This window comes from Gossypium arboreum, chromosome 11 (assembly GCF_025698485.1).
Source record: "Gossypium arboreum isolate Shixiya-1 chromosome 11, ASM2569848v2, whole genome shotgun sequence".
Taxonomy (NCBI): Eukaryota; Viridiplantae; Streptophyta; class Magnoliopsida; order Malvales; family Malvaceae; genus Gossypium; species Gossypium arboreum.
In genome coordinates this window covers 38,654,620-38,680,990 of record NC_069080.1, presented here as the reverse complement: position 1 = coordinate 38,680,990, position 26,371 = coordinate 38,654,620, and the positions used below count along the sequence as shown (strand labels likewise).

General features: G+C 33.5%; 2 protein-coding genes and 1 long non-coding RNA gene across 3 annotated transcripts; 2 read left to right on the top strand and 1 right to left on the bottom strand.

Moving 5' to 3' along the window:
- Positions 1-12,622: 12,622 nt before the first annotated feature.
- Positions 12,623-16,052, top strand: LOC108463895 (subtilisin-like protease SBT1.7). Its single transcript, XM_017763886.2, has one exon. It carries the CDS (start codon positions 13,471-13,473, stop codon positions 15,754-15,756), a length of 2,286 nt encoding a protein of 761 aa, XP_017619375.1. The 5' UTR covers positions 12,623-13,470; the 3' UTR covers positions 15,757-16,052.
- Positions 16,053-17,434: 1,382 nt separating this feature from the next.
- Positions 17,435-17,914, top strand: LOC108463255 (uncharacterized). The gene has a single exon (XM_017763202.2). The coding sequence runs from the start codon at positions 17,478-17,480 to the stop codon at positions 17,760-17,762; it is 285 nt and encodes a 94-aa protein (XP_017618691.1). The 5' UTR covers positions 17,435-17,477; the 3' UTR covers positions 17,763-17,914.
- Positions 17,915-21,336: 3,422 nt separating this feature from the next.
- LOC128284059 (uncharacterized) lies at positions 21,337-22,699 on the bottom strand. The gene is made up of 3 exons (XR_008274367.1): positions 22,623-22,699; positions 22,061-22,143; positions 21,337-21,361 (listed from the first exon to the last, which is right to left on the bottom strand). It is a non-coding gene; the product is annotated as an uncharacterized LOC128284059 (long non-coding RNA).
- Positions 22,700-26,371: the final 3,672 nt, after the last annotated feature.

Here is a 26,371-nt window from a genome sequence, read left to right as displayed (position 1 = left end):
ATCCAACTCGGAGGAGCTTATTAATGTTCAGCTCACATTAGCTTACTATTATTCAGCTCGGAGGAGCTTACCGGTTATCACTCGTATGAGCATATGTGGATAAGATCATAACTGGTTTATGGCACTATAAACGTTAGACCATGGTTGGACCATGCCAGTGTTTATATGTAAGACCATAGCTAGGCTATGGCATTCTGATGATAAGACTACAACTAGGTTGTGGCATAACAAATGTCAATGATGAATTAACGAATTACAGTTCAGTACACTAAGTGTGTACTACCTGAGGATCCTACGATATTCTAAGTGGTTCAAAGGGTAATGTTCTGATATGATATGACATGAGTTCAATACGAACTATTACAAGTATAGATATGGATTATATGGAAACTGGTATATATATGATACATTGATATACAGTATATATGTTACATGTACATAGAACTTAATAACTGTTAAATTCATACACAATTCTATTATGAATTTATATGAGTTCAATATGAACTAGTACAAGTATTTTTAGGAAATACATGGAAATGATTTTACATGATGTATTAATACATGATATGGATGTTACATGTATATAGAAATTCAATTAATTGTTTAGTTCATTCATGATTATTGATCCATAGGTGAATTTACGTGATTAATATGGTTGGTGTATATGTGCTTAGGCTTTGGTTAAGTTGTGGTTGGATTATATCACGTTAAACTTATAAGTTATGCATTGAAATGGTAAATGCTTAAATAGAAATATACTTGTGATCATGAAAGGGTGATTTTTGGTTTTATATAAATACATGGCTATCTTGATTGATGATTATATGTTAGGTTTATAGGCCCAATTGAGTTGTGATATACATTGTTTCACTTACTTTATTTGTGGTTAAATGGATATGTGAAGAATGAAAGATTAGAAAATGCTTCAATTAGAATTGCTATGAAAGTATGGAAAGGTATGAATTTACGAATGATTGCAATATGTTTAGCCATATGTTTGAATTAGAAATGCACATAAGTAGTGTGTACTCATGTCATAATATTTTGAGATAATTTGGCTAATTATTGTGATATTTAACATTGAGAGGTTATTGTTTTTAGGATAAGGCCAAGACACGTTGGATTGACTTAAATGGATTATGCTTATAAATTGAAGTGGTAAACTTTATTTTTGAGTTACGAATTTACTAAGCATTTCATGCTTACTTTTTGTTAATTTCTTTGTGTACCTAGGTATCGAAAGCTCGCTCCAGTTGGAAGTTGTCAGATATTTCATCACACTATCATCGCCTATTTTGGTACTTATGGTTTCTTAATTTTTGGTTATAATTGTAATAGCCCAAAATTGGGTCTAGTTGGAACAGAGGTTTCGGGACCACAAAATCTAAGATAAAAATAATTATTTTATGATTATTTTGAGGTCTATGATATGATTGCATGATTGTGTGAAAATTTCGTGAAGAAATTCTATGTATAAAGTGCTCAATTTGAAGTTAGGGACTAAATTGAATAAGTTGCAAAACTTGCATTCTAGAAGTTTATAGTATGAAATTGCTTTGAAATATTAATTAAGAGGTCTTAAATAGAAATTTGACCAATTTCTAAGTGATGGACAAAAATTGGACATGGATGGAATTTTTGAAAGTTTAGTATGGAAGGGCATTTTGTTCATTTGGTAATTAAAAGAAATAAAAAGGGAAAATAAAGCCAAAATTTACTCATCTTTTTCATGGAGGCCGAAATTAGCATGGGGTAAACCATGGCTAGGGTTTTCAAGCTTTCCAAGCTCAATAGTAAGTCCGTTCTAACCCCGTTTTTCAAGTTCTTTACGTTTTTGGAATCTCGGTAATTTGATTAAGCTTATTCTAGCAATAATTTAAGCTAGGGTTCATATTTGGAAAAATACCCATAGGTGAAATGTGTTTATTTTTCTATTTTATGATAGAATATGAGGTTTTAAATTATGTTAGACAACTTGTGCTACTCGTTTTTGAGTGAAAACGAGTAAAAGGGCTTAATCGGTAAAAATACCTAATAGTCATAAGTATATGTTAGAGTGAGAATTTGATGTTGCCATAGAAGGGAAAAGTGATCAGCATGTCATAAAACATAAGAATAAGGGATGAAGTTTAATTCCCGAGCCTAGGGGTAAAAGTGTAAATATGCAAAAATTTAGGGGCAAAATTGTAATTTTTCTAAATTTTGAGTTAAGGACTGTTTTGAATATTAAATTAATTAAATAAGTAAAATATGATGTTTTAGATCCCGAAAAATGAGATTTGAACCTAGAATGAAAGAAAAATCGAAAATTGGGAAAGTTGGTAAAATGATCGTTTTAGTATCGAGGTAAGTTCATATGTATAATAAGCATTAATTTATGCATGTTTCAATGTAAAATTGATATATTTATTATAATTTTCGAGGTGTTGAAAGTATGTAAGTTGGTATGATAATAATGCAGCAATAATGTTGTGATTTATGTTTGAAAGTTAAATTTAGTGAATTAATTGAATTATGTTAAATTAAATGATTATGGTGCCAAGTTTATGAATTGATTTAAAATATTCTATGGTACATGAAGTGCATTGAATTATCATACATAAATGTAATTTCTATGATTATGGATATTATGGGAAATTGTAAGTTCATATGATTTTAATAAGGCAATGTGTAATTTAATGTTATTGCCTTGATATTAAATGAGATGTAAGTTTATATGTAAGTAATACATCAATATTACTTGTATTATGATATTTTATAATAATATTGGAAATATGTTTGTGGATAATTACTTGATTGGTGAAATTGTTAGAAAAGAGAGAGAAATCCCGGTTGAACCTTCGGAAAGATTGGATGATACAGATAGTATGTAGCTAGGTCACATGTATGGTGCTAAGTGCACATCATGTGTACAAGAGAGCTACAAGACATTATGATGTAGCTAGGTCGCATGGGTGAGACTATGTGTACACCATGTAGACAAGAGAGCTATGGGATATATGTAGCTAGGTCGCATGCGTGGCTCCAGGTGAAGGACACTATGTAGACAAGAGAGCTACGAGATAAATTGGCTAGGTCACATGGGTGGTATTGAGTGTTCACCATGTGTACAAGAGAGCCGAACTCTATGATAGATGGAGCTATGTGCTGAAACCACCAAGTATCGAGGATTGATCCGAAGTGTTCAACGGGAGACTCTCTATGTATTTCTTTGTGAGTTTTATGATGAATAAGTGCATGAACTTGGTTATGTGAATGATGTGTTCATTAAGTGACCAGGATGTGGTAAGGTTATAAACAAGTAAGTTATACATGAGGATGATTTTATGGTGACCTTGTGACTATGGGCCTATACTTGTGATGTATGAAATGTGGTGAAAATGATTTGTGATATGTATGTTAAAATGAGGTTAATACAAAGAAAGTGTGAAAGAGTGAATTAGCAATAAAAGCTGTTTTGGACAAAGAAGAAGGACGTGATTTTTAAAATCACCAAAAAGTAGAAATTGAATCGAGACTGAATGAGATATTAAATTAAATCTTAATGAGTCTATTTTCATATAAAAGAAACAGAGCAAGAAAAGGAGTTCTATATTTTGATATATTTATGTTTTTGTGAGACTGGTTCAGAATGATTATGTGATCCCTTGTTCTGATTTTGGAAAATTACAAAAATTTGGATAAAAATAATTAGAGGTTAAAATTATATTTTTAAAATCCCTAATGAGTATATTTTCGATAAAAATCAAAAAGAACATTATCCGATTTCTGTATTGAGAGATAATTAATTTTTAGTGAAGAGAGGTCAGAACTGTCAGAATGTGAAACAGGGGAAATTTTAATGAATAAACTGTACTAATTGGCTAAACCAAAAAATTATGAAAATTTTATGGTGCAAAGATATGTGAGTCTAGTTTTAGGGAAAATTTACGGATCTTAATTTGGAGCTCTGTAGCTCGAATTATAAATAAGTAAGTGACTATGACTTGTGTGGACAGTTTGATGTGAGCATTTATTAGTAAATTGTGAAATCGTACTTACAAGAATGTTATATACATTAAGGATGTCGAATGGAGAGGAGGAGGAGGAAAATAAATATATGTGGAATACATGAAAACTATGGTATATGAAATATTGATATAATGAAATAAATGATATGTGTTTATAAGAAAAAAGAGAAAGAGAATGATATGTATCATGACATGTATATATATATATGACTAGTCTCAATGTAATGCTTGTAGGGTATGGAGTTGAATTAAAATTTTTAGGCAAACATGTTATTTATGATCCGAGTTGTGGTATTTTATAAAGATATGATCTAGTTCTAAATATGAATGCTTGATGATTAAGTGAAGATATTTGGTAAGATGATAATCTTGGTATAAATGTATAAGTGGTACTATAATAAACAAGGTAAAATGAGTATGAGAGACACATGTATGATGATATACAAATGCTATGTTTATGGTTTAATTGAGAATATTTAATCATTAAATGAATACCATGTTATATGCTTTTGATGTTGTATAAGTGTGTAAGAGATTAAGGTTGACCAAAGCTTGGAAAATAGCCTAGGTATATTCCACACAAAAGAGAGACACGACCATGTGTCTCAGCCGTGTATGGAACATGACTTTGGGACACGGGCGTGTGGAGCCTTAAAGCATGAAATTTCCAAGATTTTTATAAGTTTTCGGTTTAGTCCCGAACCCTTTCTAAAGTATGTTTTCGGCTTCGTAGACTCAAATAAGGGACTATGTGTAAGTGAATGAACATTTTGAAATATGAATGAAATTTTATGGTCCGTATTTTAGTTTAATATTTGTATGTTTGTCCGATAATGCCTCGTACCTTATCCCGGCCTCGGGTACAGGTAAGGGGTGTTACAATAATGGCTTGTATAGGTCATTTTGGCTAATGATAACTTACATGTTTTGTTGTGTTTTAGCCATTTGAATTGGCTTGTAATTTTGGGCATATATTTTGCTATGTAAATATGTAAATAGCCCATGGTATGAGTTGAATGAATGCCATATGAATGCTTTGGTTGTGAAAATAGTTGAGATTTATATGTGGCATACAGGTTAAGTTTAAGCACAATGTCTCATATATGAGTGTGATCATTTAGGTATATTTTGGAAGCATAATTGGTATGTGTTAAAGTGGTCAATTGATGTGATTATGAGTATCATGTTGTATGTGTGAAAGTATATATTATAAACTTGAGATTGGCTGGTTTTGAGTGCCTATATATGCCATGATTATATGCAAATTGATGTGTTTAGGTTGGTACCAAATTGGGTGAGAAATATGGCTTGGAAAATGGCCAATTTTTGTCCTCACGAGCAGAGACACGGGCGTGTGTCTTAGCCGTGTGTGACACACGGCTAGGTGACATGCGTGTGTCCCCTGATACTTCTATAGAACTCAAGTCAATAGCTTCACACAGCCTAGCACACTGGCGTGTGAGTCCATTTCGAAGGGTACACGGCCTGGCACACGGGCGTGTGGTCTGGCCGTGTGACCCAAGTCAGTGAGTTACACGGGGTCGAACACGGCCATGTGATCCCTTTTCGAATGCTCACACGGCTTGGGACACGGGCGTGTCTCTTGGCCGTGTGTCCCCTGCACTTGGAAAATTTTTCATGTTTTTCTAAAAATTTCTTAAGTACTCGATTTAGTCCCGAACCACTTTTAATGTCTATTTAGAGCATCAAGGGCTCGTATTAGGGATTGTATGAACGTATTCGAATGGTTTTGTTTGGAATGAGAAACAGATTTGAAATGTATGATTGTTTGAATTATAAGTCATGTAATGCTCTGTAACCCTGTTCCGACGTCGAATACGGTTTAGGGGTGTTACAAATAGTATAGCTATGGTGACTAGGGAATATCGTATCCACGAGGACTAAAAGTTTTAGTAATTACCATTTTTCTATTATTTAGCCGACAAATTGGAGTGGTTATTTTTAATCTAAAATTACTAAACTAATCTAACTAAGAACGCAATAGAGAATGAAATAAGAAAATAATTGAAGATAACCAATAAGATAGACAATACCCAAGGAAGAATTCACCTAGACTTCACCTATTATTATGAATCTGAATTAAACGATTTATTCACTTGTGCCTTGATCCGTAGAAATCTCTAAATTATGTTAATATCTCTTTCGAGATTAAGAACAACTGACTCTAGATTGATTAATTGAAACCTCTTTCTAATTAAACCCCCTATCGTTGCATTAACTCGATCTATGGATTCCCCTATTAGATTTGACTCTAATCCGATAGATTTATGTCGTCCTATTTCTAGGATTGCATGCAACTCCACTCAATTATGCTAGATCTACTCTTAAACAAGGACTTTTGCTCCACTGAAATAAGCACATTAAACATGAATTAATATCCCACAAATATTAAAACATAAAATAATCACACATAATTAAAAATAAGAATAAAGTATTTATCGTGTAGAAAATAGAAATTAAATAATAAGATTCAACATATGTTTCATCCTCCCTAGGTATCTAGGGAATTTAGTTCATAATCTTGAATAGAAACATCTCAAAGTTAGGATAACCACAAGACGTAAAGAAATTCAAAAAAACTTCAAAATAAATTAAATGGAGATCTTCGATCGTGAGGGAGATTCTCTTCCGAGTTGATTCTGATGGCGATCTTCAAGTGTTTTCTTCGATCCTCTCTGATTGCCCCCTAGGTCTTCTTCTAATTGGTATTTATACACTTTAGAATGCTTTGAAAGCCTAAATATTGTGTTTTTCTGCGTGTCTGGGAAGAAGGTTGCGAAATCAACACGGGCTGGCACATGGGCGTGTGGCCAGCCCGTGTGGAAATGCCCAAGCCTTATGGATTCTGGAAACAACTCTATTTGTCTGATTTTGGCTCGTTTTTCGCTCATTTCGCTCCTTTCGCTCCTAAAGGCTCTCCTAAGTATAGAAACATGAATTTAAAGGATTAGGAATATCAAATTCAGTAATTTACATAATTAATCATCCAAAAACACATTAAGAATGAGATTAAAATATGTTACTTTTACAGCTTATCAAAGGCAGAACAAAAAAAAATCCTAAAATAACCCACTATGATACGACTAAAAAATCATAGATCTGAAACTAAAACAAATGTAGCGTGTGGATGTAATTTTTTTTACCCAAAACTAACAAATAATAAGAGAAAAAAATTAAAAAGAGAGAGAGAGAGAGAGAGAGAGAGAGAGAGAGAGAGAAAATTGAGAAACAAATGGGGGTGTTTGTGTGTTTTTGGCCTCTAGTTACCCAAACCTAAAAGAAAATTGAGAGCAAAAACATGAAGAGAATTGAGAGAGAGAGAGAAAATCAGTGAAGAAATGGGGAAGCTATGGATGAAAGGGAACGAGAAGTGAAAAGACATCAATGAGGAAACTGGTAGCTGGTTCTTCTTTTGCCCCACCTGTTACTGTCCCAAAGCTATAGAGTTTTCAAATCTCTAATGGCTGGAATGCGAGAGTTATTTATTGTAATCTTATTGGAAAAAAAATAAAAGTAACCTTTTCTCTTTTCATTTATTATTTGTCCATGTATCTGCTACATTTTTTAGATATATATATATTTAGTTTTTCTATTTAAAAAAGTAAAATTTAAAAATGAGTTTGCTCTGGTAACAGTAACATCATTTACTCAGACATAATGAAGAAAGAGTTTAGTTGTTCACTTGTGTAATAAATCCTTTAAAAATTTCATTTATTACAAATTGAAACTAAATAATAATAAAAAACAAAAAACAAAAGTAAATGAGACTTACACAGTCAAGGAAGTAAAGAAATACAATCCAAGTTTACTTCTACATTGGACTCCATTTTTAGGCCAAACCTTTGAGCTTTGAAATCTATTTTTATAATATAATATTTATAAATAATATATTTACTAATTAAATAAAGTTGGAAGTAATTCAATGACATTTTTCTTGCAAAAAGTTAGGACTCTTGCACATAAAAATGAAAAAAAAAAACCAATAGATTAATTTTTACTAACAAATGTTGAATTTTATACTATGACAAAAACACAGTTCAAACTTTGAATATAGTATCATTGAAAAGGTAATCTTCAATTCAAAAGAAGAGTTTTATAAATTGTAAAATAAATATAAAAAGCACTTTAATTATACAAATTAAAATTATTTGGGAAGCTACGTTATTGTATATTTGGGATTCATTTATTGCCATCTTTGTAGTACTTGACTATCATCTACTTACTTTGTCTAACTTTTGTGACATCTAAATAATGTACGGTTTAATCTAATGGTCTAACTATCATCTATTTTTTTGTTGAATTTATATGATTAAAAGAATCCAAACTTTTGAAGGAATAAAAAATCAAATTTAATGCATTAGTCACCATGATGAGGGCTTTTTTGAAAATTGGGTGGTGTTGGATATCTTTACAAAATAAAAATAAAGGGTCATCATCAGTGATGGGATTCAAAAAAGCACTATCATCCACTCAATTCGATCTTTCTATTTAAAAAATGCAAAAATGTTACTTAAAATCTTAAAACAGACACGAAATGAAACAATAATGACTAAAGCAAATTACACATAAATAAATAGAACATAAATAAATAGTCAAATAAAGATTACACATGGATGGCATTTATAAGTCACATGGTAAATATCTAAAGACCCTAGAAGACTAAAAAAATTTGGACTCTCCTCCATTTCCGTCTTAAGACACCAAGCTCTGATCTTAGGATTAGTTGATAAAAACACAATTGACTTGTCCTTATTGATTAATTATTTCAATGAGAAAAAGCATAGCAGACTAGCTTCTGGAACTTCCTCTGACAAGCTATCAAGCACTTTGATTGCTTGTGGAATACCATATGGATCCATAACAGGAGTCAAACTATCTTGACTCATATTTTCAGTTGCATTGCATAATTTTTCAATTTGACTAGATAATATTGCAGCCCCTCCAATTTGATTTGAGGATTTCTTCCTTCCAATTTTAAAATGTGAAGTTCCTACCTCAAGTGTTTTTCTTTTTTGATTGTTTTCATCAAAGTCACATCCCATTTGACTTGTGAGCATCATTTATCACATTTTCTTCCTCATTCTCTTCAAGTATGTCATTGTCAACATCCTTAAAAAATTCATTAAGGAGTGTACCTGAAGAATGTGCTCATGCTTTATAACCGGTGGCAACTATCCCCATGAACATCTGGTCCAACTTCCCTTCGAATCCAAAATCAATGCTCAAAGTTCTAAACTAACATCCTCTTTAGATGAAGTTACTTACTCCTCGCCTCCACTGATAGTAGATATGGTAATTCTAAACCAAAGCATGTACTCCAAACAGGTTGTTGTGCCCGATGAGAAAAAAGATTCTCGAATGGGTAAGAAATCCATTCTACAATCCCAAATGTCGATATACTTCTTGTGGAAATCTCACCAATTTTCTTCAATTTTTCTTCGCAAATCAAGTTTGTGTAGTGCTTCAATGTCTAGTGGTGGTTGCGAAATTTTTTGCCTCCACCTAAACTGTCTCATCACTCGATCCTATTCATGTATCTCCACTGTCTCGTGAACTATCAATGACACCTTCGCGTCTCACATACTCCGAATGGCCAAAAATTCAAGTAGGACGCATTCTATGATATCCGGATCAGCATATAGCATCCATTAAAACTGTAGTGCACAATTATAAATGTTGTTATCTACAAAATTTTAAATTCCAAATCTTTGTATAATTATTATAGATTCGAAGAAATCAATAACTAACATCTGCTTTCGAGCGTTGATTCAACAACAGCCGAATATCTTTGAGCTGCTCTGATAGTCCCACATTACTCGGCCCATGGTTCCACCTACTCAAATAATATGTTAATTCAAACATATAATAGATAAACACCATTTAGTATATTAACTATATATTATTATCAAATAAATTTTACCTTGTCACTAATGGGAACGTACAAGGGTCATTCACTCGGGGATGTAAAAATGGTAGCCGATGCCACACCTATGATTGCTGTAGGAGCAAACAGCCGCCAATTGATATATTATCTAGTACCGTCGCCCGACACAACTCCTTGTACAACGTGGCCAAAATGACTGATCCCCAACTCAGTCGTCCACATTCTTTGAAGTCGACTAGGTGTAGTAGCCACCTTATGTGTACCAAATTTTGAGATTTATCGGACATTAGAATTCCCTCGATTAATCTCAGGATGTATGCTTAGGCATATTGTTCTTTTACAACGTTAGTTGTGTTCGGAGGAAGATTTTTGAAATTATTTTCTAACCATTTCATATCTATCCGTCCACCTTGAAACTTCTTCAACACCTTCCTTAAAAATGCCTCACAAAAGTCCTCTAGATTGAGAACGACTGCTAACCCCCAGAACGATTGACCCATCCACCAATAAATCAAGTTGTAAAGTTACATCCTTGAGTGTGATGTACACTCACTGCATGGAAGATGATATGTGTGTGTCTCGAGTCTCCATCTTTCCACCAACGCGCTGATAAGTGTAGGATCCAATTTGCAGCCCCTGAGCATATGAAATGCATGTAAGAATCTCTCATCTTGCAAATAACCACGAATTTCAATGTTTGGACTCTTTGACAAATTGTTTATGAACGCCCCCAAAACACGATCATCCGCCTATTTATATCAACAAAATAAAATATTTTAAAATTTTTAAAAAATTTTAAAATTAACTTAATTGAAAATAACAAAATTTTAAATTTTTTCTTCCCACTGTCGATTGAGTAGTGGAATGTGCTTGTCGTCGAAACGAATCAGCGAGCTTGCCATTTATGAAAATTTAATCGAAATGAATAATCTACTAAACAATAAAATAAAACTATAATATTTTCAAACAAATGTATTGAAAAATTTCGAACAAAACTTGAGAAAATTGAGAGAGTTGAAAGAATTGAGAGTTTAAAGAGAATAGATAGTTGGATTTGAGTGAAAAGAATGAAAAATGGCTTGGTATTTATAGTAAAAAAATCGTTGCCCCTTAAAAAATTTTACCATTGGCCTCGTTTAAAATTGGACCGTTGGGAAATGATCGTTAGAGGAAAACATGCCTAGCTAAACTCATTTTCACACACTTTCTCCAAAAACGTTCTATTTAAAAAAAACTATTAAACAAATATAAAAAAATAGAATATTATTATAACTTATCCTAATTCAAGAGCTAGGTATTAACCTTGTAGCATATTGAGTTAATACGCCATACTTATGACAGTTGAGGAACAAATTATTTATAAATAAATAATGTTAATTAAGTGATTAAAATGAAACTTATTAATATTAGAGATCTTGTGCTGTAATTTGATTTTTATTGAAGTATGGCATCACTGCGTCCAATGTCTACACGTGCTGACCGGACCCCACAACGTGGAACTAATATCCAACAAATTTAATAGTATTCAATTTAAAAAAAAAAAAATAGTTTTTTCAACATTTCAATCTAGGTTAGTATAAGTAGGGGTGAGTATTCAATTGAATCAAAAAATTTTGAGTTAGTCAAGTTGACGAATCCTATTTTAGCAACTGAATTCAATTTGAATTTTTTTCGAATCGGATCGAATTGAGTCAAAAAATTTAGAGACAAGTAGAGTCGAGTTAACGAATCCTATTATTTATACTCAATGTTGCACTTACATGAACCGATTATTTAACTAGCAAACGAAGTATAAAATTATTTAACAACATAAACAATATAATAGTTTTGCCTTTTAACTTAATTAGTAAACTTTATCAAAACAACGTAGTTTTACCTTTTAACTTAATAATTTTGACTTTTAACTTTAGAAAATGTAATCATTTATCAAAATGACGTAGTTTTGCATTTCCTTATTCGGATTTTTAGATAACTCGAATTAAACAAAAAAACTTATTTTTTTATTCGAGTTTATCCAAATAACTTGATTAATTCAAATAACTCGAACTATTTAATTCAAAATTTAAAAATTTTATTAAATTTTTCGAATCGAACCAAATTTTGCTCACCCAATTTGGACAATAGGCAAAAGAAATTACATACTTTAAAAACGAAAATCAGTCCTACACTGAATCTAACCCTTCTTTTCTCTGCCAAATAAATTTCAATCACTGGTGAGATGAGAAGTGAGCAACTTTTGAATTCAATTTTGAACTTGCCTATAGTTTAATATATTATTTGTGATAAATCTAAATCCAATTACACATTAAATTAAATATTCACCTTCAAAAACATTTACCAACAATTATATCAATATTTGTAATTATTATTAAATTAAATATTTATTTGTGCACAGGCAAGAAGAAGGGGATGGTTGGTTGGCGGGTATACCTCCCATCAATAATTTCCAAACGTGTTGCATAAAATAATAAATAAAGAAAGAAGCAAAGAGCCAAAGACAAATGCCCGTGAACTGGAAAAATAATGTAAAATTAAATAAACACAATAAAAATTTATTAATATCTTAAATACAAATTAATATTTAAATTATCCAAATTATTTTTCTTCAAATTCATACTTTTATAGTCAAACTGTTAGACCTAATTGATAACTATGTCATTTTAAAAATAATTATTAATATACTGACAGAATCAAGAATTGCTAATCTATAACCTCCAAAACATAATCCATATTCAACTCAACTGTCTGATGAATTTCATATACACATCTTTTGTATTATATTCATTTCAAAGAGCAGCCAACCGTAATTAAAATATTATCTACTTGGGCACTTGAAATTCTAAGCTTCACGAATTTTTACTGCCATTACTTTTCAAATATCATTTATAAATTTGTGTTATTTTATGGCATCACATGATATCTTAAATTATTTTTATACTAACTATACCTACCGTCTTATTATTTAATTTCCTTTTATGCAAATTTAATCTTGAATTATCGTCTTCCTCATCAACTCATCTTCCCAAATGACTAGATGGTAATCGCTTAACCATCCTTTGTTTTTTCTTAAATGAACAAATAATTGAAAGGATTAAGCCCTTTTTTTTCCCTTCTCAATTATTGCTTTTTATGCTTTATTGTTGTTCCCCTTAACTCTGCAAAAAGAAAAAAAAGGAAATACACAGTTATCATCAGCCTAGAGAGGGGAGGAGGAAGAGAGAATCAATTCTCAGCCTCGAGAATAAAAGAGAAGATTTGAAGACAACGGATAAACACAAAAGCATGAAATCATGTGAAAGAAAGTTATTAGTATCTTATCTCAGCTCTTAACCTCCATCACCTCTTTTTTTTTCTCCTTTATTTATTTTTGGTTTGCAACCAATCATTCAAACAACAAGACAACCACCACCGTCCTACGACCACGTTCACTCTCTCTTCTTTTATATTTAATAAAGGAAAACAGCTGTTCCTTTTTGTATAAAATCAAGAGTTTTATCCAAGCTTTCATCTCTATTGCTTTTCCTCTCTTTCTGGTGAAGAAGAGAGTGAACAAAAATGGAGATGGTTAAGTGTTTTATGATTGTCCTGATTCTTGGTCTTTGCCACGTGTCCATGGCTGCACCATTGGAGGAGAAGAAGAGTAGCAGAAAGACTTACATCGTGCACATGGCTAAATCCGAGATGCCTCCGAGTTTCCAGCACCATACTCACTGGTATGACTCCTCTTTGAAGTCAGTTTCCGGCTCGGCTGCAATGCTCTATACCTACGACAACGTTATCCATGGATTCTCTACTCAGTTAACTGATGAAGAAGCTGAGCAACTCGAGAGCCAACCAGGGATCCTCGCGGTTTTACCCGAGGTAAGATACGAGTTACACACGACTCGTACACCTGAGTTCCTTGGACTCAGTCAAGCTGCTGCTTTGTTCCCTGAGTCTGAGTCGGCGAGTGATGTTGTTATTGGTGTGTTGGATACTGGTGTTTGGCCTGAGAGCAAGAGCTTTGCTGATACGGGGCTTGGACCAATACCAAGCAGCTGGAAAGGCGCGTGCGAATCAGGCACCAATTTTACCTCCGCAAATTGCAATAAAAAATTGATAGGTGCGAGGTACTTTGCTAAGGGGTATGAGGCTGCCTTGGGTGCAATTGACGAGACCAAGGAATCAAGATCACCTCGAGATGATGATGGGCATGGTACTCACACGGCCTCCACCGCTGCAGGGTCGGTGGTGGAAGGAGCTAGCTTGTTTGGTTACGCACAAGGAACGGCGCGTGGTATGGCCACGCGCGCTAGGGTTGCTGTTTACAAGGTTTGTTGGATCGGTGGATGTTTCAGTTCAGACATCTTGGCTGCCATGGAGAAGGCCATTGATGACAACGTTAATGTACTATCCATGTCCCTCGGCGGTGGCATGTCTGATTATTACAGGGATAGTGTTGCAATCGGATCTTTTGCTGCCATGGAGAAGGGGATTTTAGTTTCTTGTTCGGCCGGAAATGCTGGTCCAGCTCCTTACAGTTTATCAAACGTGGCTCCGTGGATTACAACTGTCGGTGCAGGCACACTGGATCGTGATTTCCCTGCTTTCGTTAGCCTTGGAAACGGCAAAAATTTCTCCGGCGTGTCGCTTTACCGAGGCAGCCCCTTGCCTGGAAAGATGCTACCATTTGTTTATGCTGGCAATGCTAGCAATGCTACCAACGGGAATTTGTGTATGATGGATACTTTGATACCGGAAAAAGTTGCCGGTAAGATTGTTCTTTGTGATCGTGGGATGAACGCCAGGGTTCAAAAAGGAGCTGTCGTTAAAGCAGCCGGTGGTATAGGCATGGTTTTGTCTAACACTGCCGCAAACGGTGAAGAGCTGGTAGCGGATGCCCATTTGCTCCCGGCAACCGCAGTGGGTCAAAAATCTGGTGATGCTATAAGAGACTACTTGTTTTCAAATCCTAACCCAACTGTCACCATTCTTTTTGAAGGAACCAAAGTTGGTATAGAACCATCACCGGTGGTGGCTGCTTTTAGCTCAAGAGGACCAAATTCTATAACCTCGGAGATATTGAAACCAGACATGATTGCTCCAGGGGTTAACATTTTAGCAGGGTGGTCCGGTGCAGTAGGTCCAACGGGGCTGGCTACGGATACCAGACGAGTGGATTTTAACATCATTTCAGGAACTTCAATGTCTTGCCCACATGTTAGTGGCCTTGCAGGGTTGCTGAAGGCGGCTCACCCAGATTGGAGTCCAGCAGCTATTAGATCAGCTCTTATGACTACAGCTTATACGGAATACAAAAACAAGCAGAAAATGCAAGATGTTGCAACGGGGAAACCATCCACCCCGTTCGACCATGGTGCTGGACATGTGGATCCCGTTTCAGCGCTTAATCCAGGGCTTGTGTATGATTTGACAGCGGAAGATTATCTGGGTTTCCTTTGTGCCTTGAACTACACAGAGTTCCAAATCAGATCCCTGGCGAGAAGAAACTTCTCATGTGATGCTAGCAAGAGATACAGAGTCACTGATCTCAACTACCCTTCCTTTGCTGTCAATTTTGATTCGGTCATGGGTGGGTCGAATGTTGTTAAACACACCCGAACTCTCACCAATGTGGGCTCGCCAGGAACTTACAAGGTATCGGTATCACCTGAAACTCCAGGAGTTAAGATATCAGTTGAACCACAGACTTTGAGTTTTAGCCAAGCAAATGAGAAGAAATCATATACGGTGACGTTCAGTGGTAGTTCACAGCCAACCGGTACGAACGTGTTCGCTCGTTTGGAGTGGTCTGATGGGAAGTATACCGTGAGCAGTCCTATTGCAATTAGCTGGACATGATAGGAGAATAAAGGGGATGGATAGTTTTTAAACTTTAAAAAGTTGAATGGCTTCTTAAACTCACTCAACAAAATGAGATGGGGGTTGGTTCAATTGTTTTAGTGTTTTGAAGTTGTAGTTGCCTGATTCATGATAGCTAAACCAGCTAATAATGGAAGCTGGGGTCTTAAGTGTTTGATGTTATTCTCTGAGAGAGGGAACAATGAAAACTAGGAACATTGGTAGGTTTTCTTTCTCAGTATACAGTGTATTAATATGCTTTTAATTGCTTAGTCGATTGTTCATGTTTAAAGCAATCCATGGGCTTCTTGCTTTCGCTTTATGACTTTATATACATGGTAATAGATCATATTCAATTCACTCGAGTTACTTTATATCAGCAGCACAATTTATGGGTTCCAGCCAACCATGAATTCAATGTCTCTTTTAGTTTACAAGTAAAACTACATCAAAGATTTGTATATTGTGAAATATAAGTAAGAGAGTATGATTTACATAAGTTAAACCTGATTGATTGAGGTGATTTCTAGGGTTTGGATATGTGTTAAGTTGGAGCAACAAAAAAGAAAAAAGAGGTGAGAGCTGTTATGTTGTCTCAATGTTCCAAATGCTACGTTAATAGAATGTTTGTGCTTTAAAAGAAAAAGCGATATAAAGCAAAGAAAGAGGAAAGTGGTTCCACCATATATAGATGATATATAGGTTAACTCATATTTCTTTTTGGTTGAATTATAAAACTCATATACATACATAAAACATATATAATGGTTTCAATTTCACAAGTACAGAAATTTTTCTGTTTAAGGTTAGGGTAGTTGGCTTGGTTGCATTGGGTTGAATTAACTTTTTTTTTTTTTATGTTCAACTTGCTCGATTTTAATTGAAATAGTAAAAAAATAAAAATTTAATTTTAATAATAAAAATATATAAATATTAAACATAAAAAGAATTGAAAAGTGAAATAAGTATTTGGGAGTAAAAAAAGGGGTTTAAATCTAAATTTTTTCTAAAACTAGATCATGACTCATGGATAACTATACAATTATGATTTAAAAAGAAAAATATTTTATTACACAATATCGCTTTTTTTAAATTTTATTAAAATTGTTTAGTGATGTGGTTGGTGGGAGAATACAGGTTGAACTTTAAAGACAAAATTAAAGTATTGGAAGAAAGGTAAATTCGAATCCCGAATAAACTAGCATAAAAAATACATTAAACGTGTATGAATTAATTTTCTTATATTCAAATATAATGCATATGCATTATATTATAGTATCTACCTGCAATCAATTGGAAAAATTTCCCAACTGGGAACTTATATGCAAGCAGGAGAAACCGAAACTCCCACATTTTCCCTTGCTTTTTGTTTGCAAAGATGGAAAAAAGCTCTTTAGTTACATCATCCAAACTGCAAATATAGAGAACAAAAACCCACCATCCAAACAAGGCCAGAACCCCTCCAAACTTTTTAATCTTGTGCACTTGGAGAAGGAAGAAAACAAAGTCGGTGATTATAATAATTACATAATCACTTCCACAAGAGTAGTATCATTATACTTGACGACCTAATGCTTCAATGTTATGGGTATCGCCACGTGCAGGCTTGCACTTCATGACCTATAAACACGTATCACAACATGTGGCACTGTTCCAGCGAAACTGAAAAATGTTAAATACACGGCAACCATCAAAGCAACAATCTAAAACCAGAAGTGAAAATGGAGAAGAAGCAACAACAAGACGTGGATAATAAGGCAGATGATAATATGGACGAGAAGAAGGCAAGCTTGGAAGGGCTGCCAATAGAGGATAGCCCTTACGTGAAGTATGGGGACTTGGAAGATTACAAGCGTCGAGGATATGGAACTGAAGGCCACCAACAACCGAACCCTGGACGTGGTGCTGCAAGCTCCACCGACGCCCCCACTCTTTCTGGTGCCGCTCTCTCCTCTGAGCGACCTGTTGATGCTAAGGATACCATTAATCATCAAGGGGTACCCTGAATTGATACAGTAGATGTTGGGTTCAATTAAGAAAAAAAGCTATGTAAATTTAAATAATTTTTGTTTGTTTTGGGTTCAATCAAATAAATTCAGAAATGTCAATTAGGTATTTCGTGAATCAAATAAAATTCATGAGTAATAGACTTTGCTAAGTTGTGTACTTGTTATTATATTTATATATTTTCACATAGAAATCAAATATATGATATATTGAATATTCAATCGTGATAGTCATAATATGATATAGAAGTTTTAAAGATACTTTAAGATTATTTTTCATTTTAAAATTTTAAATTTATAAATTTTGTGTTTCTTTTTTAATGAAAATTATAGTCATATCTTATATGTATATGATGATATTGCAATATGACATTCTCTACATTTTTCCTAAAAAAATAGTCAACAACAAATCTTAAAAAAAAAAAAAACAAATCCCAGACGAGTTTTAAGTCTAACCATCAACATTTTTCCTAGTATAAATTAGATGAAATAGTATCAAGTCTACCCCAATTATCAGGTAAGACTAGTCCTCATTTCGAAAGACAGAATATCAAAATCATGACAGCATCAGAAAAAAAAAAAAAAAACATAGCGGCACCCGCATCCACCCTCCTCGAAACTGACCAAGGGCTATCTCACTCATTGGTTTATCGGTCACACTAATTCTCTTGGATGGCGGAAGGTTCATTTGGACCTTTCTAAATCTCCTCTAGTGAAATATGATTTCCGCTGGTAAATCCAGTTGAAGAAGGTTTCCCTTAACAGTTCAAGATTAAAAACGTAAACATTTCCTAATCTTTCTTCCTTTTCAGCTTGGCATTATCATTTATAGCCTTCAAATGCGTAGTTCTCCTGATTTAGAGAAAGCTTTTGAACCTTTTCATTTTGACTACGCTCCATAACCTTAATATATGTAATTGTCTTTGATTCACCAAGTGTGGAAAGGTTCATGAAAAGTTTACTGACAGAACTCTCATCTCTTGGGCAATGTTTAGTAGGAAGGCTCCAAACCCTCGGATGAATCTCTCATATTCCTTTCTAAGTTATATAGGGCCATAGCATTGATGAGGAGTTCATCAATAACAGTTGGGCCTATTTGAGATTCAACCTAGGTCCTTTTCCACAAGTTACCAAGAAACTCGTCCTTCCTTTATCATTGTTGACATCTGTAGCTTCAGTATTTGTTCCATCACCTCCCCACCTATTCCATTTTAATTTCCGTTGAATTCACATTCCATTCAAACCTTATTTTGCTTAGACACACTCTCACAACACTCCTCTTTTGAATTGTCTCTAATTAAAAGTGCTACAACAACATTCACAAGTCTTAAACTACACCCCTCGTCATTCACATACGTTTAGCGCACGTGTGTAACTCCCCCTATGTATCATCGTCACCTTGATGCTCATCCGAATTGGGGTTTTTCCTTTTCTTTTTTCAATAGGTCCTCTTCTTCCCATTATAAAAGCTCTCATCCATTCTCCATAAGTTTTCTTCCTTTTCCTCTCTGTATATGCCCAATAGGATTTGAACAAATGACTTAAGAAACCATATGCAAAACAAAAATCCAATAACTTGATATATTTAAAAGAGCATCTTGGATAAGGTAGACTCTTCAGGATAATTAATAGGATGAAGCATAGAACTTAGTGAGTTCGGACTCACTCATCAACCACGACAAGACATTAAGGCATATGCGTTGGCAGACTTTGTTGTATAGTGCACCTTCTCAGAAAAAAAAACATGCCACTACAATAACAATTGGCAAAAATTGGCATCTGTACATCTGTCTCAAATAGCCTCATAGTTACTCTGCAGAAGTTTGGATGCTTTACACAAATAGGTCATCTGTCAAGAAACAAGTAGGGGCTAAAGTAATGTTACCTAAACCTACAAGACATGAGTGGTACTATTGCTTGACCTTTTCCTTTCTAGTAACAAATTGTTGGTAAATATTGCATCAAGTTTACAAACCAAGAATACAAGTTGAATGGCTAAGGCGTGTTTGACATTGCCCTTAAAGGATATTTCACCTTATGATGTATTCCCCAAGATTAACAAGCTCTTCTGTTATAAAACAATGGGAACAAGAATTAATAATAAATAATAACTGAAAACTCAAGAGGAGGAGAGGAGTGATAGGAAAATGATAGAGTTTTTAAGGTGTGTTTAGAATGAAAGTGAACTATAATATGTATAGGACTTTTACCGGCTAAAAATAAGAAAGGTAAATGAATTTGACTTAGTTAAAAATAGTTTAAAAAAGGTTTAATGAATCTAGACTAGGCTAAAAAAAATTCAATCAGTAAACTATTTTAACTTGGCCAAATATAAGTTTTACTAGTTAAGTAATTTACTTTTCTTGAACCCTAAAAAAATTTAGTAAAATGAAGTTAAAAAACAAAAGGGCTTGGACACCGCAATTTATCACCCGCAGGAAAATCCATCAATTTATACTATACTGGCCATTTAGGCCTACTCATGCACGTGAGTTCACCCTCTCAACTTGATTCTTACTAGCCCAATAAAATATAATGACTTATAAATAATGATTTTAAAATTTTTCTTAAAGAATTGAGGTGCAGTTCTTTTGAAATATCTCAATATTTCCAACAATCCTCCACATATTTCAAAAGAATTAGGAATAAAATTTTGTTGAGCATATTTTATTTAGATATAATGTAGCGACCATGGTGTCTGTTGGACTATGTACAAGAACTAGAAAGAATAAGCCATAATTTACAGAATAATTTGTGGAACATAATGTTTCTATTGTAACGCCCCTTACCCGAGACCGTTGCCGGAGTCGAGCACAAGGCACTACTAAACTTATTTGAGCACTTAACCAAATTCAGATAATTTATATCATACTTTTCAGACAAGCTGTCCAACTGCGTCATAGTTGCTAAATAATTCATATCTCGAGTTATAAAACTCGAAATCCAAATCCGTAAATTTTCCCCGAATTTATACTCATATATCTACTTACCAATTTTTTTATATAATTTTTGGTTGGTCCAATTAGTACAGTTTATTAGTTAAATCCTCCCCTGTTTTAGGGTTTGGCTACTTTGACCCCTGTGCACTACGAACCAAATTTCTCTCTGTAAAAAATTCAAATAACCATGACGTTTGTTTCACTTAAAAATAGACCCAATGAGGAATCCATACATATACAGTATGACTCATAATTATTTTTGTGCAATTTTTAATGATTTTCTAAAATAAGAACAGGGGAACTCGAAGTCATTCAGACTCTGTCTCACCACAATTTAAATATCTCATAACATAAAATCCAATTACATGCACCGTTTCCTCTATATGAAACTAGGCTCATTAGGCTTTAATCTCATTTTTTTCTCAGCCCTTAACTCAATTTCCACAATTTATGGTGAATTTTCAAAGTCAAACTACTGCTACTTACCAAAAACTGTTTTAGTACAAATATTGTTAACTAGTTTATAACATCTTTACTTCAATTCATTCAAACTCTATACATGCCATATAAATCTTTAAACATAAAACAAAACTACCGAATTGATCTGAATAGTGTGCCCTGTTGTGTTGATCCGATCTACCAACTTCTCTTTAATTCAATCTACAAAAGAAATTATCAAACACACACAAGTAAGCTTATTGAAGCTTAGTAAGCTCATAGGCATAAAAACACAAATCATATCAAATATTGTACACAATCATATATCTATTAGTTTAACTATTTCATCCTCCAAATCACAATTTCATTAATAACTTATTGGAATAATTTCCATATGGCTACTCACAATTTAACTCCCTTAGGCCCATTTCTCATTTACTTCATTGTCAAATTAGGGAACAATAAGGGAATTGAGTGCTTCATTATCACATTGCCATAGTAAACTATGGACTTTTACATTGTTATGCATCACACACCGAAGCCATAGCCTTGCCATGGTCTTACACGGTTCACATATCATACCGAAGCCATATCCCAGACATGGTCTTATACGAAATCACATTATCACATTATACTGATGCCATAGCCCAGCTATGGTCTTATACGGAGTCACATTATCACATTGCACCGATACCATAGCCCAGCTATGGTCTTAAACGGGCGCACTTATCACATATTTTTCGTCAATTCATCAGGGTCACAGAATAGAAGCACTCAAATCCATTGTTCCTACTAATTTGTACTTTTAGTTACACATTATTTATTAGTTAATGCAAATTGATAGTATTCATCAACAATAAAATACTTTAACAATCATAAGATTTTCATATCAAAACATTGAACTTTGCCATATAAACTTACCTGGACTAATTTGCAAAAGTCGTAGAAATTCAGGGACTATTCTTGAATTTTCTCCTTTCCACGATTCAGTTCGTTTTCTTGATCTATAATTATAAAATCATTCCTTCATTAGCATCCATTTCAATTCTATTCTATTTCACAATTTATGCCCTTAAATTTTCGAAATTACACAATTACCCTAAACTTTTCAATTTTTACAATTTAGTCCCTGCCCAATTTATTCATCAATTGAACTAATTCTTCTCAAATAACACTTTATTTAAACATTATAAACTATTTCACAGCCTTTGACATTCAAAGTTTCATCACAAAACCCTAATTTTATAACTTTCACAATTAGGTCCTAAATAATGATTTCTATGAAAATCTCTTCATAAAATCATTATATAATAGAATTAAAACCTCAATTCCATGATAAATCATCATAAACTTTCAGCACTTATTCATGGAAACTTTCAAAATTATCCATATAATCAAAAACTAATGAATTAAACATATGGACCTAGTTGTAAAAGTCACAAAAACATAAAAATTATCAAGAAAAAGCAAGAATTAAACTTACATGATGTAAAATATGAAAAACCAGCTTTCTCCAGACCTTCTATGGCGTTTTGGCTGATAAAATATGAAGAGATCTCTAGATTCTTCAATTTTATTCTTATTTTATATGTTAAAGTTGTAATATTTCCAATTTTGCCCTTATTTCCCTTATTTTTCTACTGATTTTCTTGCCTTTGCCGTCCAGCCTATTCACTTTTAGGCTTAATTTCCCTTTAAATCTTCCTTCTTTTAACACTTGAGCTATTTAATCCTTTTAGCAACATTTATTTTTATTACAATTTAGTCCTTTTTATTTAATTGACTACCTAATCGTTAAAATTTCTCAACCAAACTTTAATACTACCTAAATGAAACTTCATAAATATTTATAAAAATATTTATAGCTTGATTTTCAAATTCGAGGTCTCGATAACTCGTTTTTGACCCGTTTGACCTAATAAATTCTTTTAATTCACTAATTTCACCATTTCACAAATTCTTCTAAATTCTTACTTGACTCATAAATATTAAATTACTATCTTGTTCAATCTTATTTGTCGGATTTAGTGATCTCAAATCACTATTTTCGACACCACTGAAAATTAGGCTGTTCCATCTATGATTAAGAATTCTTCATGTAAATTAAAATTCTCATCAATCACATTATATCAATACTATTGTTGTCTGACGTTGATGTACGCTAATAGGCTATATACGTGGCTACTTTTCATGAGCATTCTAGAGATTTTGCCATAAATATCATTGAAGTGACCCCAAGACTAATCAATCAAGTGTATTATGCAGATTAATAAATCTATAAAGGATATAAATTTGATTAAGAGTTTATACTCATCCCCAGTTTCATTGCAATTTTAGCACTATTTACACCATAGGAGGAACATAATTTTTATAGTGATTAATAAATCAACTAATGACTTCATTTTACCCATGTAAACGTAATTCATGGGATCTGCAATTACATAGGTTGGGTTTTCATCATTGTTGATATCATCATTTGGTAGTAATCCTATTCCCCTCGATGTTTCATTTACTAGTTTCTTCCCTTTGGAGTTTTAGTCGGAGAATTGGTCAAATTCACTTCTGACTACATAATTCATGGATTAGAACTCCATCCTTTTTTGTAGTTGCTTTATCACGTCATGTGTTAGAAATATGTGTCTATTTTTACCATTGAAAGTTTTATTCTTTGCAATGCCTATTGTCGATTGGTAATCACAATGCATGGATACATAAGTTATTGCTTTGTGCCCAATGAAATACTTCCTAAGAAGTTATTCAACAACTCAACCTCATTATCATCCAATTCTAAAGAAATAAACTTTGACTCCATGGTAGATTTTGCTATAATTATAACACCCCTCATACAGTCCGATCACCGGACTCGAGTAACAAGATGCTACATAAACTATTAAAACTTATACACATGCTTGTATAGTTTCAAATAAGAGCAACGACTACCACTATCTACCTTTAGAGATGTAATCATGACTAATTACACATTTAAATAAATATTAGAAATAAAATTATTCAAGAGGTAAGGACCATTTTGAAAATTATTGAAATCTAGTATGAGTATCAATACGTTTACCCAAAATGTTAAAAATTCACAAGTTGAAATATTTTTCATGCTTATAACTTATTCCTACTCAACATTAAAATAATGTCTACTTTAACCAAGCCTACTATCATCTTTTAACCATTCTATATGCCATATTAACACGTCTTCGTCAAGGAACTAAAGAATGCATTACTAATATCAATCTTAAGTATCAAAATTGGCCACATCCAACGTTCAAAAACAAATATTAACAATTCATAAGCCTAATTCCAAAATAATGATAAAAATAATTGTAATTATAACCCACATTGACTTTATTCAATGTGTTCAAAACAATTGCAAAACCACCTACTAAAAAATTATGCCTTGCTTTAGATCACTTCCTTTGCAACTCTACTCACACTGAAAGTGCTGCTTATCTGCAAAATTTTAATATGGAGTGTGCGAGCTTAAATAAGGTCAGTGAATATTCAGAATTACCACATAGCATACACAACATCATAAGTTAAGCAAGAGCATACTAAGGCACATTCAAAACCATATTTTCATTAAATCAAAATAACATATTCCTGCTTCATTATCTCACAAGTCTAGCTTATATGCTCACATGCATTTACACACAACATATCTCATATATAAATCCATTAATGATAATTTGGCAGCCTGAGATTATGAAATATAAAAGTGGGCTCTATCACCACACATTGGATAAACGAATCTCTATCACACTAATAACTCAAAGAGCTTAACATGTCCCATAAGTATAGCATCAAGTTAACACTCTCCAACACACCAACATGTCCAGATGAATGGAGCTTAACTCAACATTCCCTTATCTCTCCAACCTGTCTTGAGGCCTCAATACCCAAATCACAAAACATAAAGGTGAGCGCTCACAATCCTATGACATGCCAACTATCTTGAATGATTTCAAGAGATCACAAGGTCAAAATATCTATAGTTACATATTATTAATTACTATTTTAATGCACATCATCCCTGTTCATATCCATCAATTTACATCACAACTTCTACACAATGCATGCTTGAAACAGCCCGCCTTAGGGCCTAGTCGAAATAGTGGTCTCGGGATTACAAATCCAGATTTGAATAAATTATTTTATTATTATTTTGGGGTCATAGCATGTTAATATTAGTATATGGAAAATTTGGCGAATTAATTTTAGCGATGGCTTTCTCAATTGCGAAAAATGACTAAATCGCATAAAGGGAAAAATTGCAAAATAGTGCCCAAATGTGTTAATTAGCTAGAGGGCTTAAATTGGAGGTCTTTAAAGGGCAAATAAACCCTTAGGGAGTAGCTTGGCCGGCCATGAGATGAACTTTAAACAAATAGTCAAAGTTTAGGTAAGTGACGTCATGATTTGGTGATAAAATAATGCCTAAGGTGTAACACCCCAAACCCGAGACCATCGCCGGTGTCGGACACGAGGGGTTAACGAGACAAATCCTCTTAAAGTACCGACCAATTTGGCATTTCCGGACAGGCTGGAAAACTGCATCACTGTCGCCTTAAAAATCATATCTCGATTTTCAAAACTCGGAAACTGATTCCGTAAATTTTCCCTGAATTTAGACTCATATATCCATCCATGGATTTATTTCTAGAATTTTTGGTCGGGCCAATTGGTACAGTTTATTAGTTAAAGTCACCCATGTTACGGGGGTCGACTACACTGACCTTCGCGCGTTACAACTTGAATATATCTCTGTACAGGGGTTTAATACTGGTGCCGTTTGTTTCTAATGAAACTAGACTCAAAATGGAATCTGCACATATAAGGCATGACTTCTAATTATTTCTGGATAATTTATAGTAAATTTTCAAAGTCGCAACAGGGGACCCAGAAACCGTTCTGGCCCCGTCTCACGAAATCTCGAATATCTCTTAAAATACGGCTCATATGGTCGTTTCGTTTCATCCATATGAAAATAGATTCATCAAGGTTCAATTTCATAATTTATTCACTATTTAATTCTACTTCTACTATTTTTAGTGATTTTTCCATCTCACCTCACTGCTGCTGGCAGCATCTGTTACTAAAGCAAACAATGACTATTTCATAATTCTTCCATGGCCAACTATTTCATCATACGTAATGCAACTATGGCCACCTTATCAAAATTAAGGTTTCTAAGGCTTGTGACCATAGGTTTTAGAATCACACTCA